Source organism: Rhinopithecus roxellana, chromosome 14 (genome assembly GCF_007565055.1).
Source record: "Rhinopithecus roxellana isolate Shanxi Qingling chromosome 14, ASM756505v1, whole genome shotgun sequence".
Taxonomy (NCBI): Eukaryota; Metazoa; Chordata; class Mammalia; order Primates; family Cercopithecidae; genus Rhinopithecus; species Rhinopithecus roxellana.
In genome coordinates, this window is record NC_044562.1 from 43,819,015 (window position 1) to 43,833,812 (window position 14,798).

At 40.2% G+C, this 14,798-nt stretch overlaps 1 protein-coding gene across 3 annotated transcripts in view; it reads left to right on the forward strand.

The window, feature by feature from the left end:
• Positions 1-12,183: 12,183 nt before the first annotated feature.
• HIBCH (3-hydroxyisobutyryl-CoA hydrolase) overlaps positions 12,184-14,798 on the forward strand; it is a 124,967-nt gene continuing 122,352 nt past the window's right edge. Inside the window, exon 1 of one of the 3 annotated variants that reach the window (XM_010379746.2) lies at positions 12,184-12,323. In XM_010379746.2, the coding sequence (XP_010378048.1) occupies positions 12,289-12,323 (35 nt within the window). In that variant the 5' untranslated portion in view covers positions 12,184-12,288. The remainder of the gene's footprint in view (positions 12,324-14,798) is intronic. The other 2 variants (XM_010379747.2, XM_030916577.1) reach the window with 2 other exon arrangements.

The following is a 14,798-nucleotide window of genomic DNA, read 5'->3' on the forward strand; positions in this document are numbered from 1 at the left end:
GCTGCATAGTATTCCATGGTGTATATATACCACATTAAAAAAAAATCCATTCATTCCATTGATGGACATTTAGGTTGACTCCGTGACTTTGCAATTGTGAATAGTGCCATCGTAAACCTACAAGTGCAGGCGGCTTTTTGGTATAATGATTTCTTTCCTTTCGGGTAGATGCCCAGTAGTGGGATGGCTGAGTTGAATGGTAGGTCCTTTGAGAAATCTCCATACTATTTTCCATAGACATTGTGCTGATTTACACTCCCACTAATGGTATATAAGGGCTCCCTTTTCTCCACATCCATGCTACCATCTGTTGTTTTATAATTTTATTTTATTATTATTATTATTATTATTATTATTATTATTTTGAGTCGGGGTCTTACTCTGTCGCCCAGGCTGGAGTGCAGTGGCACTATCTCGGCTCACTGCAAGCTCTGCCTCCCAGGTTCACGCCATTCTCCTGCCTCAGTCTCCCTAGTAGCTGGGACTACAGGCGCCTGCCACCACGCCTGGCAAATTTTTTTTTTTTTTTTTTTTTTTTTTTTAGTAGAGACGAAGTTTCACCAGGTTAGCCAGGATGGTCTCGATCGCCTGACCTTGTGATCCACCTGCCTCGGTCTCCCAAAGTGCTGGGATTACAGGCGTGAGCCACTGCACCTGGCCTTGTAATTTTTTAATAATAGCTATTCTTACTGGAGTAAGATGATATCTCATTGTAGTTTTAATTTGCGTATCTCTGAAAATTAGTGATGTTGAGCATTTTTCGTATGTTTGTTGGCTTCCTATTTGTCTTTTTTTTGAGAAATGTCTGTTCATGTCCTTTACCAACCTTTTTTTTTTTTGTTATTTTTTTTTGGCAAGAGATTGCCCTGCTATGTTGCCTAGTGTACAGTGCAGTGGTATAATCATAGCTCAGTGTAGCCTCAAACTCCTGAACTGCCCACTTTTTAATGGGATTTTTTTGTTTTTTTCTTGTTGAGTTGAGTTCCTTGTAGATTCTGGATATTAGCACTTTGTCAGAGGCATAATTTGCAAATAGTTTCTACAAGAGACTGAAAGGGCAAGAGGAGATAAGAAATAGATCTCTGATATGGTGATTATACTGTCTTTTAATTTGTTAAATAATGTCCTTCTGTAATATAAGGTGCCTCATTATTTAGGTAATATTGTAGGTTGTCAGTTTATTCTGCCGATTATTTCTTTTGCTATGCAGAAGCTTTTTAGTTTAAGTCCCATTTGTCTATTTTTGTTTTCATTGCATTTGCCTTTGGGGTGTTAGTCATAAATTCTTTGCCTAGGCCAATGTCCAAAAGAGTATTTCTTAGGTTTTCTTCTGGGACTTTTATAGTTTCAGGTCTTACATTTAGGTCTTTAATCAGCTTATGTTAATTTTTGTATATGGTGAGAGAAAAGGGTCCAGTTTCATTCTTCCTCATATGACTGGATAATTTTCCTAGCACCATTTAATGAATAGGGTGCCCTTTCCCCATGGTTTATTTTTGTCAACTTTGTCAAAGATCAGCTGGTTGTAGGTATATGGCTTTATTTTGGGGTTCTGTATTCTGTTCCATTAATCTATGTGTGTTTTTTTGTACCAGTACCATGCTGTTTTAGTTACTATAGCCTTCTTGCATAATTTGAAGCAATGTAATGCCATGTCTTTGGCTTTGTTTTTGTTGCTTAGGGTTGTTTTGGTTATTTGGGCTCTTTTTTGGTTCCATGTCAACTTTAGGACAGTTTTTTTTCTAATTCTGTGAAGAATTACATTGGTAATTTGATAGGTATTGTGTTGAATCTGCAGATGGCTTTGGGCAGGTTATTTTAAGGACATTGATTCTTTCAATCCATGAGCATGGGATTTTTTTTTGTCTGTTTGTGTTATGTATAATTTCTTTCAACAGTGTTTTGTAATTTTCCTTGTAGAGATCTTTCACCTCGTTAAATATACTCCAGTATTGTATTTTTTTTTTCTGTGGCTATTATAAATGGGATTGAGTTTTTGCTTTAGTTCTCAGCTTGAAAATATTTGGTGTATAAAAATGATACTGATTTTTGTACATTGATTTTATATCCTAAAACTTTACTGAAGTTGTTGATCAAGTCTATGAGTCTTTTGGAGGAGTCTTTGGGATTTTCTAGGTATAAGATTATGTCATCAATGAACAAAGATAATTTGTTTGGATGTCCTTTATTTATTTCTCTTGCCTGATAGCTCTAACTAGTTATTTCAGTACTATGTTGAATAGCGGTGGTGAGAGTGGACTTCCCTGTCTTGTTCTAGTTCTTAGGGGGAATGCTTCCTACTTTTCTACTTTTCCAGTATGAGTATCAATTGGTTGTGGGTTTGTCATATACAGCTTTTATTATTTTGAGGTATCTAGTTTGTTGAGAGTTTTTATCATAAAGGGATGTTGGTTTATATCAAATGCTTTTTCTGCATCTATTGAGATGATCAAATGGTTTTTGTTTTTAATTCTGTTGATGTGGTTAATCACATTTATTGATTTGAGAATGTTGAATCATCCTTGCATCCCTGGAATAAAGTCCACTTGATCATGATGAATTATCTTTTTTATGTGCTGTTCAGTTGGGTTTGCTAGTATTTTTGTGGAGGAGTTTGGCATCTATGTTCAACAGCAATATTGGCCTCTAGTTTTATTTTTTTGTTGTGTTCTTGCCTGATTTTGGTATTGGGGTAACACTAGTTTCATAGAACATCATAGAATTTGTAAACCAACTTATCAAATTTAGTAGGACAGATCAATTTACTCATTTGGGAATGTTTTAATGCTAAATTTAAATATTTATTTTAAAGTGAGGTCAAGACTATATCTACATAAAATGAATATTTTAAAATAATAAAGATAATTTGACATTCCTATTAGAAATAAGTAAATTATATTGAAACTACAAGTGGACATTGTACTATTTCTGTGCACCAAGGCTTATGTTCTTGGAAAATACAGTACTAAGTCTTTATGTCAGTGTTATGTTGTGAATGTGTTATGTATGTATTTTCATTTTAATTATTAGAGACATAATTTGATATGCCATATCTCAAAGTTGAAAAATGTATTGACTTTTTTTTCTAAGAAATTTCATTTGGAGGGATTAGCCTATTGAACAAATGGAAGCCTTTCGATCTTGTTTGATGTAGTATATTCACCATCTAGTGGCAACTCCCTAGAAATCAAGTGCACGTAGTAAAGACAAAAATTGTCCAAAAGGTATTTTGGGAATTAGCCATAAGGAAAAATGTGGCAGATATGTGTAATGCTCCCTGATTTCCTTAAAAACCACTTTTATTTTTGTTACAAAACAACTATCTAGTCTCAAGTGACATAATAGAAAATGTAAATAATTATAGAGAAGAAGTGAGTCACTCGTATTTTCACCACCACCCAAGGATAACCACTGTTAACATTTTGGGTGTGCAGTTCTCTAAAATGTTTCTGCACATATATACATACGTTTCTTGGTCTAACAGAACTATCTTTATTTAAAATTTTCCCAATTTTATAAATGCTCCTATCCTGATCAGCTGCTATTTGAATAAATACTCTAAGCATGGATACTGGTTGATGATCTGAGAAATAAGCCATAATTGCCTGCCAGACCCACATAATCTTGGAACCCATGAACTTTCCCAGTATGCAAATGGATGATTAAACTCCATGACCTCTTGATCCAAGTTGGCCTATGCACAGCTCAAAAAAGTTACACTAGGCTAATCAGATTGCTCTGCTGAGTTCAGAAAATGAGAAACAGATTAATCAATTAGCAAGTGTGATAAAAACAAAATAGAAATGTAAAAAATAACTATTTAAAAGCAATATTATGAGATGATGTTGTGAGCTAGAGTTGGAATCAGACAAGCCAAAGCAAATCAAAATCTCTTGCAAGTCAAGTTAGTATGAAGGTACAGAAAACATATAGGGAGATCAGTTTCCTCTGGTCCACTGACCCTGCTTCAAAGTGATACTGATAGAAGTCAAATCCGATTATGTCATCTTTCCACTTAAATACCCTTAAAGAGGCTTCATAGTCCCTAGAGACCTGATTCTTCCCTACCTCTGTTGTGCCACTGTCAAAATGCTGGAGTCACCTATTATGCTTCATCTGTGCAGAATTTCTCTATCTAAAACAGTTACCTTTCCTGGGAAGCTTTCTCTGATTCCAACACTATAACAGGTGGCCCCACTGTGTGCTTCCAGGGCTCCATGTAAGCTTCAGAGCCTAACACTAACACATAACCTGGATCATAATGGCCCCTCCATGATTAGACAAAGCACCAAATAGAAGCAGACATTCCACAAGTTTGCATGAGGTTCCATCCGGCCAACGAGAGAGGGAGATAGACAAGAAACGGCCCCAGATGTGGCTCCCCTTCCAAAGACTTTTAGTTCCCAGTTTAACCTACGTGATCCTTTCATTAATGCCACCATAATGCATGTGGTCCAGTCCTGTTCTTTGGGTTGCACAAAATTATTAGCACAAGCATACAAAAAGGCAAGAGTAACATTCAAAATGTTGAAGAGCTATGGTACATTAAACTGCCCTGGGGGTAAGTCTGTGTGTGCCAGCCTGCAGCAGGTAGTCTCAGCCTTGGAAGGAACAGCCTGATGGACAACATGCATCCCTTCTGGTGTGCAAGCACTATCGCAAGGAGCGCCATCTCCAAAAGGATCTGGGCCCACTGTGAACACATGGGATGGAGTCAAGTGTAGTCAGCTATGGCCAGTCACCTGGCAGGTGCCAGGTGGTTTCTTCATCAGTACCCTCTTGGGGATCCTTTGAGCCCAAGGAAATGCTCACTGTCAGTGAGCAGTGGCTATTTACCAATCATTTTGGAAGTATTTCAATGTCTTAACAATCACATAGCCATACTGATGTTTATCTAATGAATACTAGCCTTGCAACAGGGCTGATTTAACTTGCTTTGGATATGAAGCAAAAAAGAAGGGAAAGGATCCAGAGGAATTCATTACTTAACTGCTGGTACCTCCAAAACCCTGGGATCCATAAGGATACTCATTCATGCCCATAGTGAAAAGGAGGGAATGGTAAATCCCTTAAGTGCTATTGGGTTACAGCCCTCACAGTATCCCATACTACCTTTTTTGTGATTGATAAATTGAAATGAACATTGCTGTCTGGAGTCAGTGAATCAAGCTCTATTTTCCCCAGTTCTTGTCTGTAGTAGTTGGACAATGCCCTACTTCTTGGCCTTTAGTTGTATGACCCAGGTCTCTTTGTTTGGGATGACACCAGGGACTTCTTGCAGGTGGTCTACATTCTGTACATCCGTGCATCCCACAGTTGGCCTTGGCCAAAGGGGTAACTCTGAGACTTCCATGCTTACATCCTTGGGGTGGCGACCAGTGAGCTCACTGTGGGTCAGAGAACCTTGCTCTGGCTTGGCAAGGAACGTTGGTGTCAAATACAGTCTTCACTCAAAAGACCATTTTGTAAATTTTTGGAAAAATCACAAATGCAAAGGAAGGAAAACGAGTGGGTTTTAGCACATTTCCAAGAGGCGTGAAAGGGGTAGAGGGCTGAGTCTTGAGATTTCCTACTCACCCCATGAACGAGGAGGCAGAGTAGAGTTGACTAGGTAACACAGCCCGTTAGAGTTAGGAAAAGGCAGGATCTCAGAGGTCCTTCCAGGAGTGGACTATTGGGACAATCAAAATAAGCATCTTGCATTTCATTCCTGGCATTCTCAGACATCGTTCACTGGTGGTAGAGCTTCAGGGAGAGGGGTATGGGACAGCGCTGGGTGTGCTGAGGGGCCTCAGTCCAACAAAAATGACTTTTTGTAAGGTTCTCCAGAGCCTTCATTGATTGCCAATCATTGATTTCCAACAAAGGAAAGTAGGAGGGAGTCACTTTTCTATCCTTCAGCCCTTGTGCTGGCTCCTGGATAATCTTTCACGTTATGGGTACTTATATCAAGGAGCACTTGCATTCTGACAAATAAATTTTACAACCTTATTTTTTCCACATTAATGCCAGGTTTCTACTGGTTAGAAGATAACAAAGTTATTTGTACACAAATTTCCTTCATAATTAGTATATCAAATTTGTAAGCCCTCTTACCATGTCCCAGCACTAGGTTTTTGAAAGATTCAGACAAAATATAAGATACAGTTCATATCCTCAAGGAATGTACAATTTGAGAGAGAAAATTAGCATTCAATTAAGACAAAAAATTACGTAAGAAGTAAGTCTTAAGCCAGGTGCAGTGTGTGTGCCTGTAGTAACAGCTACTGGGAAGGCTAAAGTGGAAGGAACATTGAGCTCAGGAATCCGAGTCCAGCATGGGCAACATAGTGAGACTTCATCGAGAGAGAGAGAGAGAGAGAGAGAGAGAAGTAATGAACTATGAATTAGAAGTATAATTGAAATTCAGGTAGGAGAGCTCAGTAGAGGTTACAGTAAAATACTACTGCAGAAAAATAAGACTTGAGCCTTTAGGATGAACAAATTTTGCAGGAAGATAAAAGAAGAATGGCTTTCCCGGTATAAGGAATTGCATGGACTGAGGAGCAGTGGCAGAACATCAACATTATATACTCAGAGGCATCCAGGAGAGATGCATGTGACAGGAAGAAGAGCAGGTAAATGGTAAATAAGGTTGGGTAGCTAAGGTGAAGCCTCGTTTCTGATGCCTTAAAAGCCAGTCAGTTTGAAGGGAATGTTCTAGACCACTGTTGTTTAATACAGATACAATGTGTGCTGCATATGTAATTTAACTTTTTTTTTTTTTGAGACGAAGTTCTGCTCTTGTGGCCCAGGCTGGAGTGCAATGGTGTAATCTCGGCCACTGCAACCTTCGCCTCCTGGGTTCAAGCGATTCTCCTGCCTCAGCCCTGGGAGGAACAGCCTGTGGCTGGGATTACAGGCATGTGCCACCATGCCTGGCTAATTTTTGTGTTTTTAGTAGAGATGGGGTTTCGCCATGTTGGCCAGGTTGGTCTTGAACTCCTGACCTCAGGTGATCCACCTGCTTCAGCCTCTCAAAGTGCTGGGATTACAGGCATGAACCACCGCCCCCAGCCATAATTTAATATTTTCTAGTAGCCCCATTGAAAAGGTAAAAAGACACAGGTGAAGTTAATTTAAATAATATATTTTTTCTAACCCAATACATCCAAAATACTGTTACTTTAACATGTAATCAATATAAAAACTTTAACACTGCTTTAGTTTTTAAATGTAAATTTTTAAAAATTCAGTTCCTCAGTTATACTAGCCATATTTTAAGTGCACAGTAGTCAGCTGTGTCTACTTTTGGACAACATAGCTATAGACAATTGTGAGATTATTTAGCAGCTGAATAATACATCAAAAGTTGTATCTTAGGAAAATTTATTTTCAGTAAAATGCAGAATGAATTGAAGGGTGTGATGGTTGAGGGACAAGAGAGAAGTTAGATCTGGAATGAGTTACAGGTAGGTACTAGAATGGTAGCAGTGGAGGTGTTGAGAGGATAGAACAAATCTGAGAGATCTTTCAAAGAAATAACTGGCATGGCTTGATGACTGATTGGCAATGAGGAAAGAAAAAAATAAAATCAAGTATGATAGCCAGGCTCCAAACAGCCTGAAAGGATCCTTGCATCCGAGTATTCGAACTCTTGTAAAATCTTCTATACTTTACCGGGGTTGGTCCACGTGACCAATAAAATAAACAGCGATGATGGTTACAAGATACCGTGGCTTCTGTCTTTGTGGCTCTTTCTCTGGGCTCTTTCTCTCCAGAGGAAGCCAGCTGCTACACTGTGAGCAGCCCCATGGAGAGGCCCATGTGGCAGGACCTGTAACCTGCCAACAACAACATGAGTTTGGAAGCTGAGCATTCAGATGACTGCAATCCCAGTCAATGCTTTGCAGTCTCATGAGAGACTCTGAGCCAGAACCGCCTGGCTAAGTCTCTCCCTGATTCCTGAGTCTCGGAATCTCTGAGAAACAATACATGTTAGTATCTTTAAGCTGCTAAATTTTAGGGGTCATTTGTAACAGAAGTAGATAATTGAACAATAATTTAAAAAGACAATATCAAACACGAATAAAAAGATAACCCAATTAGCCCGGGTACAGTGGGTCACGCCTATAATCCCAGCACTTTGGGAGGCCAAGGCAGGTGGATCACCTGAGATCAGGAGGTTGAGACTAGCCTGACCAACAGGGAGAAACCCCGTCTCTACTAAAAATACAAAATTAGCCAGAAGTGGAGGTTGCAGTGAGCCAAGATCGCGCTATTACACTGTAGCCTGGGCAACAAGAGCGAAACTTTATCTAAACAAAAAACAAAACAACAGCAACAAAAAAAACCCAATTTAAAAATGGGCAAGAAAATTAAAAGAAGATAATAAGCATACGAAAAAGTGCTCAACATGGTTAGACACCAGCAAAATGAAAATTAAAATCACAAGGAGATAATACCACACACGCACCAGCATGACTAAAATTAAAAAGATTAATAAACACAAAATGTGACTGAGAATATGGAACAACCAGAATTCTTTATTTAAAAATTAAGATGTAATTTACATACCACACAATTCACCCATATAAAGTATATGATTCAACCAACCATCACCACTATCCATTTTAGAATACTTTCATTACTCTACCAGAAAACCCTGTACCCCTTAGCTGTCACTCTCCAATTCTCCCACCTCCTCTCCAGCCTCAGGTAACCTGTAGTCTACTTTCTATCTGTACAAATTTGCTTATTCTAGACACTCATATAAATAGCATCATATAATATGTGGTCTATTATGACTGGCTTCTTTCATTTAGCACAGTGTTTTCCATGGTTACTCATGTTGTACCATGTATCGATACTTCATTTCTGTTTCTTGCCAAATAATACTTCATTGTACAGATATATAACTTTTGTTTTTACCTATTTATCAGTTGATGGACATTTGGGTTATTTCTGCTTCTTGGCAGTTATGCTGCCATAAACATTATGTACAAGTTTTGTGAGGACTATGTTTTCATTTATTTTGGGTATATACCTAGGTATGGAATTGTTGGGTCATATGGTCACTCTGGTTAGCCATTTGAGGAACTGTCAGATATTTTTCCAAGATAGCCGTACCATTGTACATTCTCACCAGTGGTGTCTGAGGATTCCAAATTCTCCTCACTAACCCTTGTTTTTTAAAAAATGACGGTGGGTGTGAAGTCATTGTGGTTTTGATGTGCATTTCCCAGATGGCTAATATTGTTGAGCATCTTTTCATATGATTATTGATCATTCATATATCTTTTTTGGAGAGCTGTATAGTGTATTCAAATGTTGTCCATTTTAAAATTCGGTTATTTAAATTGTGATAGTTCTTTACATATTATGGATAGCCTTTTATCAAATATATCATTTGTAAACATAATTCCTCATTCTGTGGATTGTATGCCACCAGAATTCTTGTCCAAAATGATACAAAAGGGTCTGGCTGTTTCATATAAAACCAAACATTGACATACCCTATAAACAAGACATTCTACTTACAGATAAATATACTCAAGAGAAAAGGAAACATATGTCTACAAAAGATTTACACAAGAATGTTTACAGCAGCTTTATTCATAATAGCTCCAAACTGGCAACAGCCCAGGAACCTATCAGGAGGAGCACAGATCAGTAAACTATGGTGTATTCATATAATAAAATACTACTCAGTAATAAAATGGAGCAAATTACTGATACACATGACACACACGATACGGACATTTTGCTAAGTGAAAAATGCTATACACAAAAAGTGCACACTGTATGATTCCATTTTATATGAATTTTTAGAAAATGCAAAACTAATTGATGGTAGAAAAAATCAGATTGGGTGCAGTATTTAACACCTGTAATCCTAGCACTTTGGGAGACCGAGGCGGGGAGATCTCTTGAGCTCAGGAGTTGGAGGCCAGCCTGGGTAACATGGCAAGACCCTATCTTGCAAAAAAAAAAAAAAAAAAAAACTAGCTGGGCGTGGTGGCATGTGCCTGTAGTCCCATCTACTCAGGAGACTGAGGTGGGAGGATTGCTTGAGCCCAGGGAGGTTGAAGCTGCTGTCAGCTATGACTGTGGCAGTGTACTCTAGCCTGGATGTAGAGTGAGACCCTGTCTGAAAACAAACAACAGTGGTTCTCGAGACAGAGCAGTGGTTGCTTCTGGGGTGGGGGTTGGGTGGGGAAGGCAGTGATAGGCAGAGAATGTCTGGAAAATCGTGAGAGGAAACTGTTTGGGGTGATGACAATGGTTTATATCTCAGGAATTTTGGTTACACAAGTGTATACGTTTGTCAAACTCAGTGAATGTACACTTAAGATTTGTGCATTTCATTGTATGTAAATTTTGTGTCAAAAGGGAAAATATGTAAACAAATATTTAACTCTAGATAATAAGACACATGCCATATTTTGGGAGAAGTAAAACGATGCCTGTAATTAACTTTGAAAAGCGTTTAAAAATAAGGTATTTGGGATAAGGAATAAAGCAAGATAAAATGTAAATCTAGGTAGAATCTATGTGGTGAGCACATAGGTGTTTGCTTTAAATTTTTATAATTTTGCTATATGTTTGAAAATCTTCAGAATAGAATATTAAGATAATTTTTTTTAAAGGACTAAGGTTTCTAGAGCTGGAGGCCAGAAGACGATAGCATCATCAGAAGAAATAGAGAATTTAGGAATAGGAAGGACAGCTTGGTGGAAGGTGTGGCATAACTGACAAGTCTTGATACCTACGTGGTCCTAAGTAATTTATGCACATATTTCCTTCTGTATTTCAATGGATCGTCACAAACACCTCTAATCTTTAATCATCAGCACATCCATTTTCAGATGAGAAAATGGAGGTTCTGAAAAGCTATATAATTTGCTCACGGTCATTAAACTATTAGTGTGCTAGGGATAGGACTGATTACGTAATTTGCAGGCCTAGTGTAAAATGAAAATTTGTGGTTCCTTGTTCAAAAATTATTAATAGCACAACACTAAAACAAGCACAGGGCCCTTCTAACGATGAGGCCTGAGACTCAGGTTTCACACACATGAAGCTAGGGCGGCAAGGAAGGTTTGAATCTCAGTCTGTCTAACAGGAAAGTCCATACTTTTTCCAGTAAACCATGCTAGGTCAGATGACTGGTTCATTTCTGTCCTCAGTGAATGAGGCATGATGGTGATGTCAGATGGTGATGTCCTGTAGCCAGTTAAAAACCAAATTGCAGGTAAGGAGTTCCTTCTGTGATGTCTGTTGTCTGTCCTCTTCTCAGTGGGCATTTGGTTATTACATTTGACCTAGGTTATCAACGTAATTTTTGATCAAAGTCTCAACAGTGTATCTCTTTAGGTATTAAGGTACTAAGAATAACTCCTTTCATGTGTCCTCTCTGAAATTTGTCACCGGATTTCTTCTTTCTGATAAATGTTTCAGTACTTACTAGTGGCGATGAAATGTCTTCTGCTAGACATCTGGGTGAATCTGGAAGCAGAGGAACGTTTTCCTCAATTTAACAGTGGATCCTAGTAGTTGAGTTAAATGTTGGTCTCATTTAAGAGTAAGCTACTTTCTGAATGCAGTTAGGCTTTCACTGATAACAGTAACTTTACTTTAGTTGGGAAGACATATCTATTATCTCTTAATCAGAACACTCTTTTCTGTCTTTGAGGAAGAATGGGGGATCTATAACTTTTCCCAAGAAAACTGAAAATGTCTCAATCCTAATGTTAAACGAATTAGGCTATATTGGGTTAGGAATGAATAAACTACCCCGATGTCCTTTATCAAGTGTAATTGCTCTACTTGATTCTTAAATAATACTAAGTTTACATTTTAATAAAAAATTACTAAAATTCCAGAAAAGTCATTCACATTACTTCCTGCTGGTCAAATTTGCAGGTCAAGCCTACAACAGGTTGCGCTTTGGGCTAAGACAGCCTCTAGAGGGCAATCTCCTTTCCTGCGAATCCACCCTAGTCCGCTCTATCCTCCCTCTCCCCGCTCCGCCTCAGCTCGCTCTCCGCCTTCTCCCTCGCCCAGTCCCCGACTCCAGGCCCGCCCCGCACCGGTCCCATCTCCCTTCCCCGCCCTCAACTATTTCCTCCAGGCGTCGTTCTTGCCCCGCCCCTCCCTGCCGCGTAGCGGAAACGGTCGCTCTAGCTTTCTGGAGGACTTGTCATCTCTGCCCGGCGGGGGAGGACGGCGGTGGGCGGGGCTCAGGCGAGGCGCTGGAAGGGTGCGCGTGATTCTCGTTCCGTTGCTTTAGCTCCGGAGTGTTTGGCGATGGGGCAGCGGGAGGTGTGGAGGCTCATGTCCAGGTGAGTGAGAGAGCGAGCAGCCAAGGGCAGGCTCTTCAGCGGCGCTCGCCAAAGTGGGAAAAGGGCCGGGGGTGGAGACTGCTGGCCTCGAAGTTTCGAGTCGAGCTCAGAGGCGCATTTGTGAGATCCCAACCTTGGCCCACCCCAACCTTGGCCCTCCCCAAGCCCCAGCCTCCGTCCCTGTCTTTCCTTTTTCCCTCTAGCATCTTCTTTGCGGCAGCACTCTCGTTTTCTGCAACTCTAGCTCTTAATTCAGCCTTGTCCCCACACGACTTTCATTCTTTTGGCCTCAATTACTTTCCTTTCTTCAAAGTTGGGTGCAGTTTGGGGACACGGAGGGATTCAGCCTAGAGGAATTGTGCGGCATGTTTTGTGCAGCCAACACACACAGGTGCTTTGCCACTTGCTGCACCTCTCTCTGCCCGTGGTGTGATTTTATTCAGCTTTCTTGTATGGCTCCAGCGTCAGTGCAGGCATCTGGAGCTTAAAGGCTAGTGTTGAGGGACATTTAGCGTGGCATGGGGGAGCATGTTTGCAAACGTTGTTTAACTTTTCAAAAGTACCCCTCACTGCGTCTTTAACTCAGCCTAAGAAATCTGGTAGCCACATCTTTAGGAACTTAGGCTGCATGCGTCTTCAACAGCCCCACTGTCTGGCCCTGTACTGTCATGTCAGGTAGCAGCTGCGCCCACTTGAAGGGAGAAGCATGTTTATTTCCTTAAAATAAGGACAACTTAAATTACTGGATTCTTTAAGCCTTAGAGTTTGCCTTCTGGGTTTCCTGAAAAGGGTTGGAGGTATTTCTTTGACTTAAGAAGAATAGTTTCAGGGGAAAGTGTCTAGATGTCTTAACACTGTATCCACAGACCTAATTCTCACTAAATATTTGTTATACATTTAAGAGTTGCTTTTCTGCTTTTTTTAATACCTTAAAATTAGTCCTTGCACGAGCTCATGGAGAGATTTAGTAAATACTAAGAAAATCAGTACATGTAATCGTTACTGCCGCTTTTTCAGTGTTGTCAGCAAATAGCAAATAGAGAAACAAACTGGAAAGACATGTTTGTTAAAGTTAACTGACTTAGGAAAGGATCTGTCATTTCCACAATTCAGCTTGGCTTTCTTCCACCCCACGTTCCAAGATGCAGACTCTGTAGGTGAGGCCAGGACCATTCTGGGGCCTTTGGTCTGAGATACCTTTTCCAGACTCAGCCCTGGAGTGGGCATTATCTTAGAAAGCAGAGGCCAAGGTGGTCCAGTCCGCAGTAGCGTAACCCTCAAGCGTATAAGGGAATACGGTGCCACGGAAAGTGTTTCTGAGAGGAGAAAAGGCCTTGGACCATGGTTGACAGTGTTAGGCAACCCCACTTGAACTCTGGCCTCCCTTGGCTTCTTTGGTACTGGCCTATTTTTCTAATGCCACTCTCCGCCGCCTCTCCTCTTACCCCAGTGCCAGTTTAGCTCTTGGACTTTTTTTTGGTTCTCAAATCATCTCTCTTAGGGTAACTCGAATCTTTGTCTAATCTGACCTTCTCTGAGCTCTAGTGCTGGTCACAACCCTCTTAATGTCTCAGCTGCAACTCACATATAAATTTACACTTAAGGGCTAGGCGCGGGGGCTCATGCCTGTAATCCCAGCACTTTGGGAGGCCGAGGCGGGCATGTCATACGAGGTCAGGAGTTCAAGACCAGGCTGGGCAACATAGTGAAACCCCCGTCTCTACTAAAAATACAAAAAAAATTAGCTGGGCATGGTGGCAGGGGCCTGTAATCCCAGCTACTTGGGAGGCTGAGGCAGGAGAATTGCTAGAACCTGGGAGGCGGAGGTTGCAGTGAGCTGAGATTGCACCACTGCACTCCAGCCTGGGCGACAGAGTGAGACTCTGTCTCAAAACAACAACAACAACACAAAAAAGGAAAAGAAAAACAAATTTGCACATAAATATAACCCTTATTCTTTATCTCTCTTGGCACTATCATTCTTCTAGATTCTCAGAGTTACCTAAGTTCTTCCACACTCCTAAACCTTAACCTCTTCCTGTGGATTCAAGTTTCAGCAGTAGTCTCAAAGTTACCACTTTTTCCTCTTCCCAGTGTGAATTGTTTCCGTACAAGAGTGCCAGAGTTAATCTCGCTGAGGTTTTACTTTAGTGACTGCCATTCTTCTCAGAAGCTCACAGAGGTGCACTTCTGCTTATGCAACTAAATACAGTTTTACCAGCCTGAATTTCACAGATTCGGCTCCAGTATATTCATGAATGAACAGTTACCTACTGTTCTGTTCTACTTGCTGGGAAGCATGGTTCTAGGCATTTTTGTTATCCTGTAGCAACTGTGGACTACTTGGTGTTCCTACTGTTCCTTGGAGTCTGAAAGGAGAGCAGATAGGAAACAAATAATTAGACAAAAGTAATTTTTAGTTACCAATTCTGATAAGTGTCTTAAGGGACACAGTTATGAGAGCCAGATTAGGTA